The 19,992-nt window shown below is 37.4% G+C and overlaps 1 protein-coding gene across 3 annotated transcripts in view; it reads left to right on the forward strand.

Moving 5' to 3' along the window:
* The window catches only part of RBL2 (RB transcriptional corepressor like 2), a 58,887-nt gene that overhangs the window by 11,450 nt on the left and 27,445 nt on the right, over positions 1 to 19,992 (forward strand). For all 3 annotated transcript variants that reach the window (XM_054570337.1, XM_054570339.1, XM_054570338.1), the window contains exons 6-21: positions 222 to 382; positions 476 to 540; positions 1,641 to 1,827; positions 4,658 to 4,812; positions 6,814 to 6,923; positions 7,616 to 7,719; positions 9,836 to 9,973; positions 11,028 to 11,192; positions 11,701 to 11,812; positions 12,986 to 13,255; positions 13,464 to 13,744; positions 13,832 to 14,008; positions 17,435 to 17,506; positions 18,094 to 18,196; positions 18,793 to 18,998; positions 19,603 to 19,767. In XM_054570337.1, the coding sequence (XP_054426312.1) occupies positions 222 to 382; positions 476 to 540; positions 1,641 to 1,827; positions 4,658 to 4,812; positions 6,814 to 6,923; positions 7,616 to 7,719; positions 9,836 to 9,973; positions 11,028 to 11,192; positions 11,701 to 11,812; positions 12,986 to 13,255; positions 13,464 to 13,744; positions 13,832 to 14,008; positions 17,435 to 17,506; positions 18,094 to 18,196; positions 18,793 to 18,998; positions 19,603 to 19,767 (2,471 nt within the window). The remainder of the gene's footprint in view (positions 1 to 221; positions 383 to 475; positions 541 to 1,640; positions 1,828 to 4,657; positions 4,813 to 6,813; positions 6,924 to 7,615; positions 7,720 to 9,835; positions 9,974 to 11,027; positions 11,193 to 11,700; positions 11,813 to 12,985; positions 13,256 to 13,463; positions 13,745 to 13,831; positions 14,009 to 17,434; positions 17,507 to 18,093; positions 18,197 to 18,792; positions 18,999 to 19,602; positions 19,768 to 19,992) is intronic.

Below are 19,992 nucleotides of genomic sequence, written 5' to 3' on the forward strand. Positions count from 1 at the left end.
GATTGAAAAACTAAATCTTTTGAGTAGTGGTACACATTACCTCTTCTTGCTATTTTTGAGGTACATTTAGAGTGAATTTAGGCTCTTCTACACTGTTTCCTATATATGCATATGGTAACTCATATGCTGATTAGACTCTGCAATTTTGTATTTTAGTTTATTACAATTTGGTTTAATGACTGCTACCTGATATCCCTGTCCTGTGCTTCTATACATCATAGGCCTGTCTGAAGATTTTCATGCTAAGGATTTCAAACCTTCCTCCGACCCACCTTGTGTCATCGAGAAGCTCTGTTCCTTACATGATGGCCTGGTTTTGGAAGCAAAGGGAATAAAGGAACATTTCTGGAAACCCTATATAAGGAAACTTTGTGAAAAAAAGGTTCGTAAGTCATAAAGATGTAATGTGAAAATAATGTGGGAAAGATTTGATTTAATATGATGACTTAAGGAAGGACCTTTTCTTTCATCACAGCTCCTTAAAGGAAGAGAAGAAAATCTTACCGGATTTTTAGAGCCTGTGAACTTTGGAGAGAATTTGTGAGTACTTCTGTTATAAAACTATCTTAATGTATAATTGTGTGCTTAGAAAACCTCAGAGATTAGTGTTTTTATAGTTTGTACCTTGGAAATTTAGAATGTGTTTTGTGGAAGATACAAAGAAGTAATAAAAATTCCTATCAACTATTGCTCTAAGAACAATTTTAAATTTATTAATTTAAAATTTTGTACTGTGCCCTGGCTGGTGTGGCTTAGTTGGTTGGAGCATTGTCCTGTAAACCGAAAGGTTGTGGGTTTGATTCTCGGTCAGGGCACATGCCTGGATTGTGGGTTTGGTCTCCAGTAGGGGGCATCTGAGAGGCAACCAGTCAATGTCTCTCTGTCATACTACTGTTTCTCTTTCTCTGTCTCTATCTCCCTTCCCCCTTTCTAAAATACATAAGCATGTCCTCAGGTGAGAATAAAAAAAAAATTGTATTGCTGTTCTTAAAAGCTTTAATAGTTAAGCCTTTGGATCATAATTTTTGAAATAAAGAAATTCTTTTGGAACTGTACAGGTGAAAAATGATGCAGGAGTACTGAGGTCTTCAAAGGCACCTGGAGCAGCAAGGAGGGATGCTTAAACTTCTCACCGGACGCTGTGCTCCCCAGGCGGATTAGGGCAGTGTCCCACTCGGGCACTGCCAGCAGGGTGTGCTTCTGTGCAGTGGAGGGGCACAGTGCAGATGCTCTTCAGTGTTTATAATCAACAGTGACCCCACTAAAGTTGAACTTTCACAAAATTAATAGAACTTGTAGTAAACAAAAATATGAAATAATTAAGTGGATCACCCTGACTAGTATAGCTCAGTTGGTTGGGCTGGTCATCTTGCAAAGTGGAAGGTCACTGGTTTTATTTCCTATCAGAGCACATGCCTGGGTTGTGGGTTTGGTCCCTGGTCAGGGCATATGTGAGAGGCAGCTGATCAGTGTTCCTCTCTCACGTCATTGTTTTTCTCCCTTCTTTTCTCCCTCTCTTCTCCTTTCTCTAAAAATAAAACAATAAAAAATATTTTTAAAATAATTAAGTAGACTACAACATGACCTGAAATGGCAGTTCTGAGTGTATATTTTACCTTTTTTTTTTCTTCTCCCTGTAGTAAAGCCATCAGTAAGGCCTATGAGGAGTATGTTCTATCTGTTGGGAATTTAGATGAAAGAATATTTCTTGGAGAGGATGCTGAGGAGGAAATTGGAACGCTCACCAGGTGTCTGAATGTTGGGTCAGGAACAGAGAGTGTTGAAAGGGTGCAGATGAAAAACATCTTGCAGCAGCACTTTGACAAGGTAAGCCTTGCCTCGCCAGGAGAGTAGAAATGCAAGGGTGCGCTGCCGAGGTCTGTTTTAGTTTGGCAATTGTGTGTGCATTTACTTGCTTCCATTGTGAGGAAGAAAATTCTCATCATACCTGCCTTACATGAAAAAGTTATCTCAATTTTTGTGTAGTGATTTAAAGTTTTCAGCTAGATCTGAGACAAAAGAGAATTTCATACGAATTTAAATGAACGTTCATGCTGCTGATTGTTGGTTTTGAAAACATGGGCCAGTAATATGCAGCCTTTACATATTGAAAATAGAAGACATTTAGAAAATGTTAATTGACCTAAATTGATGTCTTTATGTAAGAGAATGGAGAAGCTCAGAATCTGTAGGCTTGAAAATCCTTGTAAACTGACTTTGGGGACCATGGGGTGTTAGAGCATGCAAATACGTGGGGTGATGGAGACTAAGAGCCTCCCTTCTGTTGTGTGTTTTAACAGAAAACACACAGCTTCTGACAAGTGGCTCTGGAGACACTGGGTTTGGAGCTAGGGCGTGAGAGAAAGAAAATGGTGATGACTTCATCTGGGTGAATGGTATCAAGGTCTTAAGTGATCTAGCCCTGTCTCCTCTCTGAATTCCTCTCCTGCCATTTTCCTCTCTGTCCATTCCACCTGTGCCACAGTCAGCCTCCTTTTTCATTCTTCGGGTGTGCCAAGTACAGGGACCAGCAGAAGGGGCCTGCTTGAATGGGATTGGTAGGGGAATAATACGAGTATAATCATTTAGAGTTTTAATTTGAGCATTTCACTTAAAATGTCATATGGTTGCTTGAGTGTGATATTGTGATGTTATAGAATTACATGCTTGTGATTTTATAATAAAAAAGGGATGTTACTTGTGCCAGAACCTGTATACTCAAACTCAGAGCCTTTGCCCTTGCCATTTCCTCTGCTGGAACATGTTTCTTCAAGATATTCATGTGATTGACTTCCTAACTTCATTCAGGTCTCTGATAATCTGACTACTGTATAAAATAATGGCTGACATCTCCAACCCTCAGACTTCCTTTCCCTCTTACTTTTGTATTTATCACTGTCTGATTGTAGGCAGGTAGAAAGAAAAGAATTGTCTGTCCGACATGGAGAGAGAGGTGAAGATAATTGTTTATTTGTCTCCCTGCACTAGGTTATAAGCTTCACGAAGACTATGACCAGTACTGTATTCAGTGCCTGGCACATAAGTGTTCCATGAGTACTTACTGTTAACATTTATTGAGGAGGAAGAGCAAGTATGGGGAAAGAAATCAAGAGTCAAGATTAAGAGCCTATTAAGTTTGGGATTCCTTTTAGGCATCTCAGAGCAGTTGAGTAGGCAGTTTCGGTAACAAGAATGAGGTTTGCTGCAGAGGTTAGGGCCGGGTGTGTGTGTCCTGGAGCCTTCAGGGGACTGTCATTCGGTGGCCTTTAAAGCCGTGTCTGAAGAGAGAGAACCTAGCACTAATCTGAGTTAGAGAGTAAATGAGGCCTGAAAACAGAGTTCTGGGCCACTCCAAAAATTAGGAGTCTTTACTTAGAGAAGGACCATCTTACTGTTTTTTAAAAATACCAATTCAATGTTAATACATGACTTAGAGAAAGGCCCCTCTTGTTGAGAGTGCACAGGAAGCTTTAAGCTAAGAGCTTAAACAGCCCTACCAAGGAGCCAGTGCCGTGGTCATCGTATCTCGTTCCCTTGTGGAAGCGCTGCTCCCTGCAGGCCAGGCGGGGAGATGCTGCTGTCACTTCTCCTGCACTCGCCCCTGGCAGCAGGGCTGTGCCCAGGAGCAGGGAAGAAGCTGCAGGAAGAGCTGTCTGAGGCAGGGGAGCCACCTTCCGAACAAGCATAGTCAACCTTAATGTTAGGTCATTTTATTGACCTAAAAAATACATAGAATTAATTTCTTTGAAACAGAATGGCAGTCTTGACTCTACTGTTTAAGTCACAGAAAAAGCATATTGATTTATTTTTGGATGGTTAATTTCTGTGCTTTTCTGTATTTCAAACTTGAATGGTTCTGTTGCCAGACGAAATTTTTGCTAGGTGTTTTTACAGCTATCTCTGGAATAAAAACATATGTTGGAAAATATACTTTATCTTAAATATTAAAAAACACTCTTAAGCTATCTTAACCTTTAAGGGTTTATTGGGAAAATTAGAAGAGATGTCTATCTAGTCATGCTTAAATTCTTTGACATGAAGTCATGTGTTTTTTATGTTTATATTCAAGAACATTGACTTAAACTTACGTGAAGCTCTATCTACTTTAAGGGGAAAAAACTGTGACAGGGAACAGTGAATACAGATATAGGAGGGGCAAGAAGGCCATTCTGCGTCAGGTTGTATTCTGCATTTAGCAGTGTTCATTTTATCCTCTCTCCGAAGCTTGTTTGATCATTTAGATGGACTTTTATTAAACCATGGGTTTCATTTGGGCATTTACAAAAGGAGCTGTAGATGCTAGCTGTTTCTCAGTAATGCTTTTTTTAAGTTTATAATGCTTTTTTTTTTTTTTTTTTTTTTGCCTTCATGCTTAAGTTTTAAAGTAGGGATTATAGGGAAATATGCTTTATCTTCAAGATTTAACTTTTAAGAAACAAACTTTTTAGTTAGCTAAAATACACATTGTCCTTCCACACATCTTCATAGGGAGAGTGGTGGCTTTTAGTGGCATTGTCTAAATTCTAAAAATGGTGATTTTGAATCACTAAAATTTGTTAATACTGTAAAGATAAAGTCTGAATGCCTTTAATTCTCCTTTGTGAAGTAATTGAAAGTCTTTCTGACCTGCAGTAATGTTCTTTTCTTCCCTTTTTAGTCTAAAGCACCTAGAGTCTCCACACCACTTACAGGTGCGAGGCACATGAAGGATAATGGCCCTTCTGTGACAGCTACGCATAGCTTGAGTCGTCTTCACACCATGCTAACAGGCACCAGAAATTCACCAAGTGAGAAACTGGAACATATGCTAAGGTTAGTTTGAGCCTTGCTTGCCTTCTAAGAATTGGCGGTTGATTGTTTCCTAATTTTTTATTTTAATTTTTCACTATTAGTGCCGTCATTTACTCATTAATTCATATTGTTTGTATGCTAAGTACTGCTATTAGTTTGCAGATGACATAGCAATATAAGATGTATAATTAGAAGATGATAATTTTTCGTCAGTATCTTAGTCTGTCCGGGCTTCTATAACAATACCATAGACCAGGTGGCTTAGAAACAACAGAAATTAATTTCTCACAGTTAAGGAGGCTGGAAGTTCAAGTTCAAGGTGTCAGTAGATTCAGTGTCTGGTGAGGATCACTTCCTTGCTGTCTTTTTGCCGTGTCCTCACATGGCTGAAGGAGACAAAGAATCTCTCTAGGGTCTCTTTTATGAGGGCACTAATTCCGTTCAGAAGGACCCCACTCTCACGACCTAATCATTTCTCAGTTACTCCAAATGCCATCACATTGGGGATTAGTTTTTGACATGATCTTGGACACTGGGGAGACAAATATTTAGTCCACAGCATTCAGATACTCTTAATATAGTACAGGAGTCAGTTACTAGTAACACAGGACACTATAGAATAAATCACCGAACAGTCTGTTACCAAGTGTCTGTCTTAAGATTTCAGGGAAAGTGGGGACGAGTAGCGATGGTAGTTGTCAAAGGAATTCACAAAGAGGGTTGGGCCTAAACAAGTGTCTGGAGGGTGGGTCATAGTTCAAAACATAGACAGCTATATTCTTAAACAACTTAACACCACTGTAACTTTTGTAAACTCTATAAAACACCTTTCTCCCGAAAAGGTTGTTAGTCCTAAAAGTGTGTGATTTGATGACATAGACCCTGTAGGTGCCCATTTTATTTCAGGTGATAGGGTGTACGAAGGCCCTGTATACACATACTAGTGATTCCCCACTCATAGCTGGACTCGTTAAACACCAAGGCTGACTAATTTACCTCCATGTTTTCATGAGGGCTCCTTTTTTCATAAACTTGATTGTGATTAACACCCAGCAGGCTATGTCTGTCCTCTTCCTAAGTCGTGTTGTTTAAATGGATCTTGTTTTTACAGAACCACTATACAGAAGCATTTTATGAATATATTTTAGAAGCCTGATATAATCTCTGTATCTTCCAAATCTTTTTATCATCTCTTACCAGATATAGCAGCTTCTTCCATCTTAAATACTGTTAGTGATATTTAAATACCAGTAGATACCAGGAAAAACCAAAAGGTCCTATTTTTGTAAGAAAGTACCTGTGTGTGTTTATAAATAAAATTGTGTATGTATATGATATTCAATAGCTATCTCCAGCAGGATTACAACTGATTTTGATTTTCTTTATAATTTTCTAAACTTTCTACATTTTTACAATGAATATGTGTATTTATGATCAAGATAAAAAAAAAATTGTAACAAAAAGCCCACTTGGTGATAATCTGTATAATAGTTCTGCATTGAACATATATTGCCCTTATAGTAAAAAAACAAAAAATGAAAAACAAGCAAAAAATGCCTATGAAATAAATCTGGTCTGGAGGAAAAGATGTAGAATAGCAGTGATGGTTTGTTTATATGAGTGTACGGTATAGATGATATACCCCTTCATTCTGTTTTCTTCCAGGAGTTTTAATGAGAGTATACTGCCCCCTGGGAAAATAGTTGGGAGCAGTTTTGTTTGCCATTGGTGACTACAGATGTATAAGGTTGGGGGGCCAGTCTTGGCCATCAAACGGGCACTGGTTAGGGTTGCTAAACTTACTGTGGTAAAAAATATGACTTGACACAAGGGATTGTTTTCAAAATGGTAATGCCATCACCTTGATAAGATGGGATCTCCTAGATCAACTTCAGGAGTGTGTAGTTTGTGTTTAGCGTGTTCTGTATTTACAGGTTAGTAAAAATACAGAGTTGTAAACAGTTTATCACTTTGTAACTCAACCAGACCTTTAAAGTAGATAATTTCTTACTATTTTTTTAGGACATGTTCTAGAGATCCAACCCAGGCCATTGCCAACAGATTGAAAGAAATGTTTGAAATATATTCTCAGCATGGTCAACCAGATGAGGAATTCAATTATTCTGCTAAAGGTGAAGCTTCATATTGTATTGTTCTCATCTTGAGGTTTAACTGCATGAAGTCCTTTCTTGGTAACTGAGTCAGAAATTTGAAAAAAAGATTTATGCTTTTAAAATTGAGATCTAGAATACGATGGTTTAATTTTTTGGTCAACCAACCTTCTCAATAAGAGAAATTTTAGACTGATGTCTTCGTTATGTTGAACTCCTGGTACTTTTTTGTTTGGGAAATCTTTAGTTTTCATTTGTAGACTGGATTTTAAATATAGAAGTATAGTGGTTCTTTTGAATATTAAGAACAAGAACAGAGTATAGCTCTCTGTTCATGCCCAGACCTGTGCTACGAGTTGTTTGATGTTATTAATTAAAACCTCAAATATGAGTAGAATAGTAAACCAGACCTTTTGGCATGGAGCTTCCCTGTTCAAACATACCAAAAAAAAAAAAAAAAAAAAAGTGAATATGAATGGAATGCCATTATAGTTTTTTATGGGAAAATTTCATTTCACAGTTTTAGAAAACTATAACTTGTTACCATGAAAAACAGAAATTTAGGGATGATTGAAATAGCAGTAGGAAGTGCATATAGGTGAAATGTTGTGTTGGTTTTTAAATTATATTTTTTGGGTAGGGGTAATGAACTTTCATTTTTCACGATATTTGTTTTCTTTGCATGTGATTATAGTTTTTTATTGTTCACGCAGAAATGGCCAGCAGACATTTTCGTTTTGCAGAGATGCTTTACTATAAAGTACTAGAATGTGTTATTGAGCAGGAACAAAAAAGACTGGGAGACATGGATTTATCTGTGAGTAAATAACCAATGTATTGATCAGCACTGTAAAATGTAGTTTTCTGTCGGCCCTAACCACCAAAAAAGCCCCCACAACAACAACACAGGCCTTTATTGAAGAAAAGAATGGAACGTGATTTTGAGGGAGTAAGACTCCCCTGAAGGTAACTTGTGTTCTGAGCTCTCACCGCCAGCCCCTAACACTTAGCGTCCCACTGCACTGGGCCATGTGTTACAACTTCCGGTTTGGGGGGGCAGCACGGCTCCAGTCAAGGATGAAAACATTCCGAGTTTTTAAATAACAGAGATTTTATTCAAGCCTTATATAGCAAGAATAAATTATTGATTATTTATTCTTTAATAAATATTAAATATTTATACTTATAACAAATATTTAGGTAGGACTTTAACAAATATTCAGCCATTCCTCTTTGGCTAAGAGAATTATTTTTCCTAGATTTTACTAGTCAAGAAATGTACATTGATTTTAAGCAAGTGCTATTTACTTTTAATTTCACCAAAAATATATTTTTTAAAGATTTTACTTATTTTTAGAGAAGGGAAGGGAGGTAGAAAGAGCAAGAGAGAAACACTGATGTGTGAGAGAGCTGTTACTTGGTTGCTCTTGCACACCCCCACCGGGGGCGCCTGGCCCGCAACCCAGGCCCGTGCCCTGACTAAGAATCAAACCAGCTTGCAGGCTGGCACTCAGTCTGCTGAGTCACACCAGGCAGGGCTCCAAGATCTTTTTAACTAATTTTTTAAATAGCGTTCTGCAGAAAATTATAAAATTGACTAATAATTGTTCTAATTCATATACCTATTTACATTTCCTAGATATAAAAATATGGCTGTAGGAATTTAAAAAGCTATTTTGTGACAAGTTTTCAAATTTTGAAACACATACAGAAGGAAAACATAGCTATAGTTTAGAGGTTGATAGTAAGCGGCTATCTGTATCCTCACCTAAGAAATTTATTTAAAATTTTTTATTGTGTTAAAAGATGCATAAAATTTACTGTCTTAGCGTTTTTAAGCGCACAGTTCACTAGCAGTAACCATTCACAACGTCGTGCGGCCCTCACCGCTAACCATCTTGAGAATGTTTTCATTGCCCCAAGCTGCTAGTCTGCCCCCGTAGCCAGTGACTCCCCATTCCCTCCTCCCTGCAGCACTGGGCAACCTTTGTTCTACTTTCTCTCGGAATTTACCTATTTTAGGTACCTCATCTAATCATGTAACATTTGTTGTTTGTGTCTAGTCCGTTTCACTTAGCATAATGTTTTCAAGGTTCATGCATCTTGTAGCATGTGTCAGAATTTTATTCCTTTTTAAGAATGAATGACGTTATACACACGCCCCCCCCCCCACATTCATGTGTACATACTACATTTTGTTTATCCATTCCTCTGTTGATGGACATTTGAGTTTCCACCTTTTGGCTACTGTGAATAACGCTGTTATGAACATTGATGTACAAATGTATATATCTGAGTTTCTCCTTTCAGTTCTTTTGAGTATATGTTCTGAATATTAATCCTGTACCAGATATGATATGCAGATATTTTCACTTCATTGATAATATTTTTTGATACTCAAAAGGTTTTAATTATGATGAAGTCTACCTATTTTTTGTTCTTGTGGCCTATACTTTTTGTGTCTATACATTTTTAATTCAAAAATAATTATGTACAGTTTTGGAAAATGATAATTATGTACAGTTTTGGAAAATAAGGGGGGGAAAAAAGGAAATGTGAAAATCATCTGTGATTGTGTCACCCTGAGTAAATATGTTGACTTTTGGTCCATGACCGTCTAGTCAAGTCACCTGCCTTCCTTCCGGCCATGTTTTTGTGACAGTGGCCTCTTTTGAAATACTATTTTGAAACATCTTCCCAGATCATTATTCTTCTGAGCATCAGAATGTTATGTATATTTTAGGGATGTAATCTTTTGTTAGCTATATTTCATAATGTGTAAGATTTTTAAAATTGCTATAAAATGGACTTATAAAACTTAACTTCATAGGAAAAAAAATAAGCACATACTTCTCTCTAACTCAGAATAACTTGACTGGGTATAAAATGTCTTGTTCAAGTAGGCTAATGTTTCTAAATATTAACTTTTGTAGGGGATTCTGGAACAAGATGCATTCCACAGGTCACTGGTGGCCTGCTGCCTTGAGGTCGTCATTTTTTCTTATAAGCCTCCTGGGAATTTTCCATTCATTGCTGAAATATTTGATGTGCCACTTTATCACTTTTATAAGGTATTTAAAAAAAATCTTATACTATGAGGGAATGGTAAATGAGAACATCTTCCTGTTGTCAGCCATCTAGTTCATTTCAATATCTAAGTACTTTCCTTCTAATTTTAATTACATATTTAATAATTTCTACTCTTTGGGGAGCAGAGAAGAAATAAAGTCTTAAGAAGTGTATAAATTCTTTTACTATGAAGAACTATTCTCAGTAAAAGCTTCATTTGATTCCCTTTATTTCATAAAGGTTTTTTAGAATACTTTCATTTTATGAGCTTAAGAAAGTTTTTTTAAAAATAGAAAACATATTGCTAGGTGATCTTGTACAGCAGTCTCTCTTTTTCTTTACTTTATGGAAAGTAAATAGTATTAAATATCTTTCAGAAACAAAAGTTGTCTTTCACATGAGGCACAGAGTTATGGTATTGATTGGGTAGTTGTTTCCTTAATATTAATTTACTGTATGAATTTATTTAATTCAGATTCAGCAGCCAAAACATTTTTATAGTGGCATAGATTGAAAGTTCACAGTTTTTTTAAAAGATTTCTGTTCATAAATTTTATAGATAGGGGAAGGGAGGGAAAAAGAGGGGGAGAGATACATCGATGTAGGAGAAACATCAGTCTGTTGTCCGTTGTACACACCCGCACCAGGACCAAACCTGCAACCCAGGCATGTGCCCTGACAGGGAATCAAACTGGTGACCTTTTGCTTTGTGGGATGATGCCCAACCAACTGAGCCACACCAGTCAGGGCTACAGTTTTTAAATGTGAAATTTAAAGAGTAATGTTTTCAGTCTCAACAGATAAGACATGTTCTTTCATTTAAAAATTTTTGAAATACAGCACTATAAAATGGTTTTATATAACTCATTCATGCAGTTTAAATATTCATAAAGACTGTGAAAGGAAGAGCAGCTGTTTCAAAATAGTATTATTTAAAGTTGTAATGTTTTATAAATTGTATTTATAATTATGTAAAAAAAAGTTTACCCATTTTTTATACTTAAACAATTAAAAAAAAAAATTGCTCTTAACCCAGAGCATTTTTCTTTATTTCAGGTGATAGAAGTATTCATTAGAGCAGAAGACGGCCTGTGCAGAGAGGTGGTAAAACACCTCAATCAGATTGAAGAACAAATCTTGGATCACTTGGCATGGAAATCAGAGTCTCCACTCTGGGACAAAATTAGAGACAATGAAAACAGAATTCCTACATGTGAAGAGGTTTGTGAAAATATCTTCACATCTTTCCATAACAAAAGTTCAGCAATATCTAGTCAGATCATAATCCTTTGTCACAGGGAACAGTTAAACTTAGAGTTGATGTGAAGCAGGGTGGGAGCGTAGCGTCTGGGTTCAATATGGCACAGTCACTCCTGTATCTAATAGGAAACAAGAATCAGAAATAATTTGGGATTGCCCCAAGTTTCCAGGGACAGAGTAAGAATTTGGTGTTCTGTCTTGATTTCTTAATCAAGTTTCTGTATCTTAGAATGCTTGCTTCTCTCATTCTCCAAATCATTAAGGAATATTAATTTATATTTATTATCTACTTACTGGGTTTTGAAGTTTTTGAGCCTTCCAGAATTTAACTTTAATATGAAAATGGAAAAGACAGCTGATAGATGGAATAACCGATGAGCCAAGATAGTTTTTTTTCTTAGATTATAATTGTATTTTTTATTATAATGCTTGTTTGGATATTGGTATTCTGTGTAAACAATCTTTATAGGTCATGCCACCTCATAACCTGGAAAGAGCAGATGAAATTTGTGCCACTGGCTCCCCTTTGACTCCCAGAAGAGTGAGTGAAGTTCGGGCTGATACTGGAGGACTTGGAAGAAGTAAGTTTAAAATACTAAGGCAAATATTGGAAAGCCTAATATCTGAGGATTTAAATTCCACCTAAATCTGAAAATGAAGTTCATAAGGCATATATAGAAGAAAATATTCTGTACATTATAGTGCCACATGGGTGATGTATTAAGTAATGTGTTTGAAGACTCTTTAAGAACACAGGGAAATGCGTGATGTAACAAGTGTCTTTTAGAAAAGCATATTCTGTATTGATGTTTCCTATTTTTAAAGTGTATGTTTATATATTTGTATTTATTTTACCACAATTTAAAAAAATAATATACAAAAAACCATTGAATTCTTACAATTTTTAATGGGTGAAATGTATGAGAATTATATCTCAATAAAGTTTAAAAAACTAAACTTAATTGGATTCAAAACATGTTATATCCATTCTTTCTGAAGGACATTATTGAGTTTTAGTAATTTTCTTTTTTAAAAATTTTATTCATATATTCTTTGAGGGAAAGGGAGGCAGAGGAGGAGAGAAACATCGATGTGGAAGAGATACATTGGTTGCCTCTCGTGTGTCCCCAACTGGGGACCTAGCCTGCAACCCAGGCATGTGCCCTGACTGGGATTTGAACTGGCAACCTTTCAGTTTGCAGGCCAGCACTCAATCCACTGAGCCACACCAGCCAGGGCAAGTTTTAGTAATTTTCTGTATGTGGACAAATCCATAACACTGAGGAAATAAATGCTCCCAGGTGGTACTATAGGAATATCAAATCCAGCATGTCCCCTTATCAAGTAGCAGGTTTGTAGTAAAAATCACATTTTACATTAGTATTAGGTAGATATTGAATATGGTAAAAAATATAATGGAAAAATAGAATAATGCTTTAAATTGCCCCTCACTCATCAAGACCCTGTAGTAGTGGAGAACAAAGCCTAGTTTGATTTAGCAGGAGAGGTAAAGAAGGGAGTACTATGAGACAAATAGAGAAAAATCTCTCTTTACATTTTGCTCATTATAGCGTTCAGTTGAATTTGTATTACTTGAACGTAGCTATGATGTGACTCCCGTAATTTTTGTTTGCTTTTAAGTTATGAAGTATTTCCAACACTAATTAATTTATGAATAGTAGTGACAGCTTGGATGACGTCAGATTTCAGTCTCCCTGAGTTCAGTGGCTTGTTTGATGCTCTCTTCCCCCTAGGCATAACATCCCCAGCCACGCTGTATGACAGGTACAGCTCCCCGACAGTCAGCTCCACCAGAAGACGGCTCTTTGTTGAGAATGATAGCCCCTCTGACAGAGGAGCATCGGGACGCATGCCACCGCAACCCCTAGTCAATGCTGTCCCTGTCCAGAATGTGTCTGGGGAGGCTGTTTCTGTCACACCGGTTCCTGGACAGACTTTGGTCACCATGGCAACAGCCACTGTCACAGCTAACAATGGACAAACTGTGACCATTCCTGTACAAGGTAAGGAAGGCAGAGTTGGTTAGTGAGATTTTTTTGTGGCATTTACTAGAAAGTTACCTGATATTTGGCTGGAATAATAATATGAAAGAAGTGTTTAGATGAAAAAGGTGTTAGGAGGGGGGCAGGAACTGGAAACCCCTGCCTGTTGGGAGTACAAGGTTTTTGTACTGCCAACATTTCCTTATGCTTTTTTCTCTGTAACATACAGGTATTGCCAATGAAAATGGAGGGATAACATTCTTCCCAGTCCAGGTCAATGTTGGGGGACAGGCACAAGCTGTGACTGGCTCTATCCAGCCCCTCAGTGCTCAAGCCCTGGCTGGAAACTTGAGCTCTCAGCAAGTCACAGGAGCAGCCTTGCAAGTCTCTGGCCAGGTGGCCATTCCACAGATTTCCCCTGGTGGGCAGCAGCAGAAACAAGGTCTGCCTTTAACCAGCAGCAGTGCGAGACCCAAGAAGATCAGCTCTTTATCACTTTTCTTTAGAAAGGTAATTGTTCATGTACCTTTACCAGGTTATAAGTTTGGGAAATGTGTTAGAGAAATAAAATGTGAAATGTTTTTGTTTCTCTACTAGGTTTACCATTTAGCAGGTGTCCGCCTTCGGGATCTGTGTGCCAAACTGGATATCTCAGATGAACTAAGGAAAAAAATCTGGACCTGCTTTGAATTCTCCCTAGTACAGTGTCCTGAACTTATGATGGACAGACATCTGGACCAGCTGTTACTGTGTGCCATTTATGTGATGGCAAAAGTGAGTATTTTGGAATATAAAAGAGAAAAGATGCTACTTCCTTACTCTCAGAACGACGAACGTTTTTAACAGCTTCATTAAGATACAGTTCACATCCCCTGTAAGTCACTCATTTGATATATCTCAGTAGATTTTAGGATATTCACAGTATGTATAACCATCACCACAGTCAATTTAAAGACATCACTTTCCATTGTATGACTACATAGTATTTTGTTTATCCATTTTTCAGTTAATGGATTGTTTCTACTTTCTGGCTATTTATGAACATTTGTGCACAGGTTTTTGCATGGATGTTTTCATTTCAGTGTACGTTTAAGAGTGGATTGCTAGATCACATGGTAACTCTGTTAACCATTTGAGGAATTACCAGATTGTTTTCAGTAGACACTGCACCATTTTACACTTCCACCAGCTATAATGAAGGTCCTGATTTCTCTACATTTTTGTCAGCACTTTATTATCTTTGTTTTTTTAAATACTTTGAGGTAGAATACGTGTAACAGAATTAGCCATTTTTAAATGAACAATTCATTGGCATTTAGTACATTCACAGTGTTGTACACTCACAATTTCTATCTAGATTCAAAACATTTCCATTCTTGCAAAGTGAAACTACTTACTAATTAAGTAATTTCTCTCCTTTCTCATTTTCATTAGCTCCTGGTAACCACCATTTTACTTTCTGTCTTTATATTAGACTATTCTAGGTGCCTCGTATAAGTGGAATTGTGCAATATTGGTCCTTTTGGGGCTAGTCTCTTAGAGTCATGTATGTTGTAGATAAGTGATAATTTTCTTCCTTTTTAAGGCTGAATAGTATTTCCTTGTATGGATATACCACATTTTTTTCATCCATTACATCCATCCATTGATGGACACTTGGGATGTTTCCATTTTTTGGCTATTGTGACTAATGATACTATGAACATGGGCATACAAGTATCTTTTTGAGTTTTGGTTTCCATTCTTTTGTGTATATGCCCAAAAATGTAGAATTGCTGGGTCATATATTAGTTCTATGTTAAATTTTTTGAGGAACTGCCATTTTGTTTGTCACAGCAGCTACACCATTTTACATTCCCACCTTGCATGAGAGTTCTAATTTGTCTACATCTTCGCTGACTTGTTTTCCACTTTTTTTAAATTTTAGCCATCCCAGTGGATATCAGCTGGTACCTTACTGTGGTTTTGATTTGTATTTTTCTAATGTCTAAAGATCTTGAGTGTCTTTTATTGTATGTGTTGTCCATTATCTGAGTTTTTGAATCTGGCCATCCTAGTGGGTATGAAGAACTGTCTCATTGTGGCATTTCCATTTCTCTGATGACTAATCATGTCAACCATCTTTTCATTTGCTCACTGCTCATTGGTATGTCTTCTTTTGAGAAATATGTTTAAAATCCTTTGCCCATTTTTGAATTGGATTGTTTGCTTTTTTGTTGTCAAATTGTAGTTCTTACGTACTCTAGATGCTACTGCCTTATGAGATATATGTGATTTGCAAATATTTTCTATTATTTTATCTTTTCATTGATATTATTTGGAGGATAAAAAATTTTAAATTTTTTAATATATAATATTTTTTAGGTTTTATTTTTAGAGAGGGAAAGGGAGGGGGGAAGGGGGAGAAACATCAGTGTGTGGTTGCCTCTCAAGCGCCATCTATTGGGGACTTGGCTTGCAACCCAGGCATGTGCCCTGACTGGGAACTGAAAGGCAACCCTTTGGTTTGCAGGCTGGCACTCAGCCCACTGAGCTGCACCAGCCAGGGCAAAAATTTTAATTTTGATGAAGACTTTTTTCTTTTCTTGATTGTGCTTTTGGTGTAATGTCCAAGAATACATTGCCAGATCTAAAGTTGTACAGATTTATCCTGGTTTTAAGAGTTTTACTGATTGATATTCATACATTAAACCAACCTTGCTTGCATTCCTAGTGTAAACTGTACTTTACTATAGAGTCATAATACACAGGGAAGCATTTCTCCTATATTTTGAGAGTTTGTGAAGAATTAGTAGTCTGTCTTTAAATGTTTGGTAGGACTCAGCAGTGAAGGCACTGGAGCCTACGCTTCTCCTTGTGGGTAATTTATTGATGAAGGACTTGCATGTCATAAGTCTACTTACAGTGTCTATTTCTTCTAGAGTCAGTTTTGGTAGTTTGTGTCTTTGTTGGAATTTGTTTATTTCCTCTGGGCTAATTTGTTGGAGTACAGTTGTTTATAATATTCCTTTATAGTCTTTTTGTTTTAATCTCATTATTTTCTTAGTAATTTGAGTCTTCTCTCTGACATTTTATCATTATGAAATGTCCCTCAGTAACTTTTTTCTCTCTCAGCAACTTTCAAGTATGTAATAATTGTACATTGTTGTTAATAACAGTCACAGTATAATGTGCACTATATTAGATCCCTAATCCCTAGAATTTACTTATAAAAGTAAGCTTGAACCTTTTGAGCAACATCTTCCCAAACCCCCACATATACTTACATCTTATCAATATCAGCTTCAATTTTATACTCACTTAATTCCAGTGAGATATAAGTGTGACTTTTAATAGCTGTTTCCTTTTCATCCTTTTGGTGGTAGTAGTATAACACACATAGTATCTGTAAATGTCATAAATTCAACAATGCACTGTTTTTTTTTATAGTTTGACTTTTAAAGGAGTTGAGAGGAGTATAGTGTAAAAGTGTAAATATTAAAGCTTTGTTATGTTGACTTTATCATTTCGGATTCTCTTTGTTGGTTGCTATGGTTTTCAGTTGTCACCTGGAGTCATTCCTGTAGTCCTACCCTCTTTGTGTTTTTTGCAAACATATCATATTTCTGTATGTTATAGGTCCAACAATGTTATATATGTGTTGTTTTGTAGAGTTGTGAGGAGACATTTTATATTGTCTTTAGAGTTACATAATTATCCTTACCAGTGGTTTTTTTTTTTCCATATTTGAATTACTATCTGGAGTCACTTGCTTTTAGTTTGAAGAACTATCTTTATTTCCCTTTAGTTTCTGAAAGCTCTTTGCTGAACATTGGCTTCTTCAGTTTTGCTTTGAGCACTCTGAATGTTCTCCCACTGCCCCTTTGCCTCTGTAGCTTCTGATGAGAAGCTGTCTGTTATTTCATTGGATCCCTAGTAAGCAACACACTGTTCTGTCCCTCTAGGGACATTTTCAGTTGTTACTGTTTCATTCTAGGTCTTGGTTCAGGTACTGCTCAACTATCTCCGATGTTGCTGAACATTAAATTTCAGTAGAATTCCTTCAATTGTTGTGTGCCCTTAGGACCATTTCCAAACTTTAAGGGACTGGTTTTTAACTATAATTTACACCAATTTCAGTGTTGGGTAAGTTTATTGTACTCCATACAATATTTTGCTGAAAGTCAGTTTCTCTCACAAACTACTTATTCTTTTTTCCAGGTCACAAAAGAAGACAAGTCCTTCCAGAATATTATGCGTTCCTACAGGACTCAGCCACAGGCCCGGAGCCAGGTAAGTACCTTTCGTCTCAGGGCTGAAAATAAAGCTTAAAGACTTCGATGAACACAAAAAGTTAACCAGAGTTGATTCCATAGCCTTGTCTCCAGACTAAGCAACTCAGACTTAACTTTAAAGGAGGTCTTTACCTTTAGGAGAAAAGAGGACTTTAAACTAATGATATGAAGTAATTGACTTCTAATTAAATTAGGAACTTGTTTGGTTTGTCACCTGTCTGGCTTAGGAAACATAGTACATTTAATCAGATTAATTTTAAAACTCATTTTTACTTTTAATACTTTTAAAGAGGTAGGTATGTGAGATCTTTGTATTTGGCTTAGAATGACTTGATTTTATCATTGGGTACTGTTACTGCTTTTTCGTATGATAGCAGTACTTGGAATGTCAAGCCGGACAGACTCTGGTATAAACCCTGGATCTGTTATTTGATTCATGACCTCGGCTGCCTTTATTAACCTCCCCTGAGGAGGGTAACTATTATACATGGGGTGGTTGTGAGAATCAAATATGTCAAGATCATATATTCTAGGAGATGTTTAATAAATACTAATTTTTATCTCCTTGTCATGGTCTCTCTAAAGGTGTATAGAAGTGTTTTGATAAGAGGGAAGAGGAGAAGGAGGAATTCTGGCAGCAGTGATAGCAGAAGCCATCAGAATTCTCCGACAGAACTAAAGGACAGGAGTAAGTGCGATCTTTATGAAGATGTACATAATCAAATTAGGAGCTTCTCTTACTTTTTAGGCCTAGAATACTGAGGATTACTAAATGAAATTACTAAGGAAACTTATTGACAAAGGATGTGTTGGAAAATAAATAGAATTCTAAACTTAGCAGCAAAGTTGTTTGTCCTTTATCCCATAGGTTTGAGGCACCCTGTGTAAAAACATTTTTCCCCAGGGGAATTAGAGGTTTCAGGCAGGAATTTGTTGGCCTGAGTTTCAGAAAAGTCTGGCATGTCAACTGAAACCCTGCTATGGAAAGACCGTCCCTAAATGTTTCTGTGCCCACTGAATGCAGGACTCAGGTCCTAGAGAGCGTGGTGTGACCTACTGGTGAGCCCTGCTTGGCGTGCTGGCCCACGCTTACGGCCTGGGGGTAGCATTAGTACTTAACGGAGTGCCTGTGCTTTGCTCCCTTGTATGGAGAATGAAGGGCCCATTTGTTGCCATTCCACAAGTGCAGCAGGTAGCTGTTTCCCTTTATCCTACTGATTTTTGTTTAAAAACAGTCTGCATCAGCAGCTTCCTGTTTAACACCGTTTGTTCCACCCGCTGCAGCCAGCAGAGACTCCAGCCCCGTCATGAGGTCCAGCAGCACCTTGCCTGTCCCACAGCCCAGCAGCGCCCCGCCAACACCTACTCGTCTCACGGGCGCCAACAGTGACGTGGAGGAGGAGGAGAGGGGCGACCTCATTCAGTTCTACAACAACATCTACATAAAACAAATCCAGTCATTTGCCATGAAGTACTCACAGGCAAACAGTGTAAGTTGGATGGGAATCATTTCATTACTTTTTTTTTCCACCTGAAAGGGATGAGGAATCACTTCTCTTTGAACTGCTCCATTTGTAAACTAGTTTTACAAACAATTCCCATTTAATTAAAACGGGTGGAAGTCTAACACAAATAATTTGACTAATACAAGTTATATTGTGTAGCATTAAACAAGCGTAAGATGGTATTTGGAGTCCCTGTAGTGTAGAGCAGTATGAGAGAGAAGGCACGGGTTCCAGTTGTCTGAAACTCAGCGGCCATGGGGACCTTGCAAGTTACGTTGCTCCGTGCCTTTTGTTTCCTCCCACATAAAAAGGGAATGAGAGCAGTCCCCAGCTTATGGAGTGGTTTGAGGATTAAATGACAATGTGCTAAAAACGCTTAAGACACTGACTGGCACCAAGTAAGCACTTACATGTTTGCTGTTTGTGTGGTTTTCTTTAGGTTTCCTTGTTTGTCACTGTTGAGCATTCAGAAAGCTAATGGTTTATTGTATCTCAACTCTTATAATAAAAATAACCACTTTCAAAAAAAACCAGGTTAGAAATTTTGTCTAACTTTCTTAGAAATACTGATTTTTTTTTTTTTAAACAGGCGGATGCTCCTCCACTCTCTCCCTATCCATTTGTGAGAACAGGCTCACCTCGCCGAATACAGTTGTCTCAAAATCATGCTGTCTACATTTCCCCGCATAAAAATGAAGCAATGCCTTCTCCTCGAGAAAAGATTTACTACTACTTCAGCAATAGTCCTTCAAAGGTGAGCCTAACATATCTCTTGGCTTTTACGAACTCCAAAATGCTTAGGATTCTAGAAACAGGATTGATAAGAACTGTCAGGGAAAAGTGAGCAGTTAGGCCCTGGCTGATGGGGCTCAGTGGATCGAGCACAGGCCTGTGAACTGAAAGGTCTCTGGTTCGATTCCCAGTCAGGGCACAGGCCTGGGTTTTGGGTCAGATCCCGGGTTGCGGGGGTTTGTGAGAG

Source organism: Pteronotus mesoamericanus, unplaced genomic scaffold (genome assembly GCF_021234165.1).
Source record: "Pteronotus mesoamericanus isolate MK-2021 breed Mesoamerican mustached bat unplaced genomic scaffold, CSHL_Meso_final contig_202, whole genome shotgun sequence".
Lineage (NCBI taxonomy): Eukaryota > Metazoa > Chordata > Mammalia > Chiroptera > Mormoopidae > Pteronotus > Pteronotus mesoamericanus.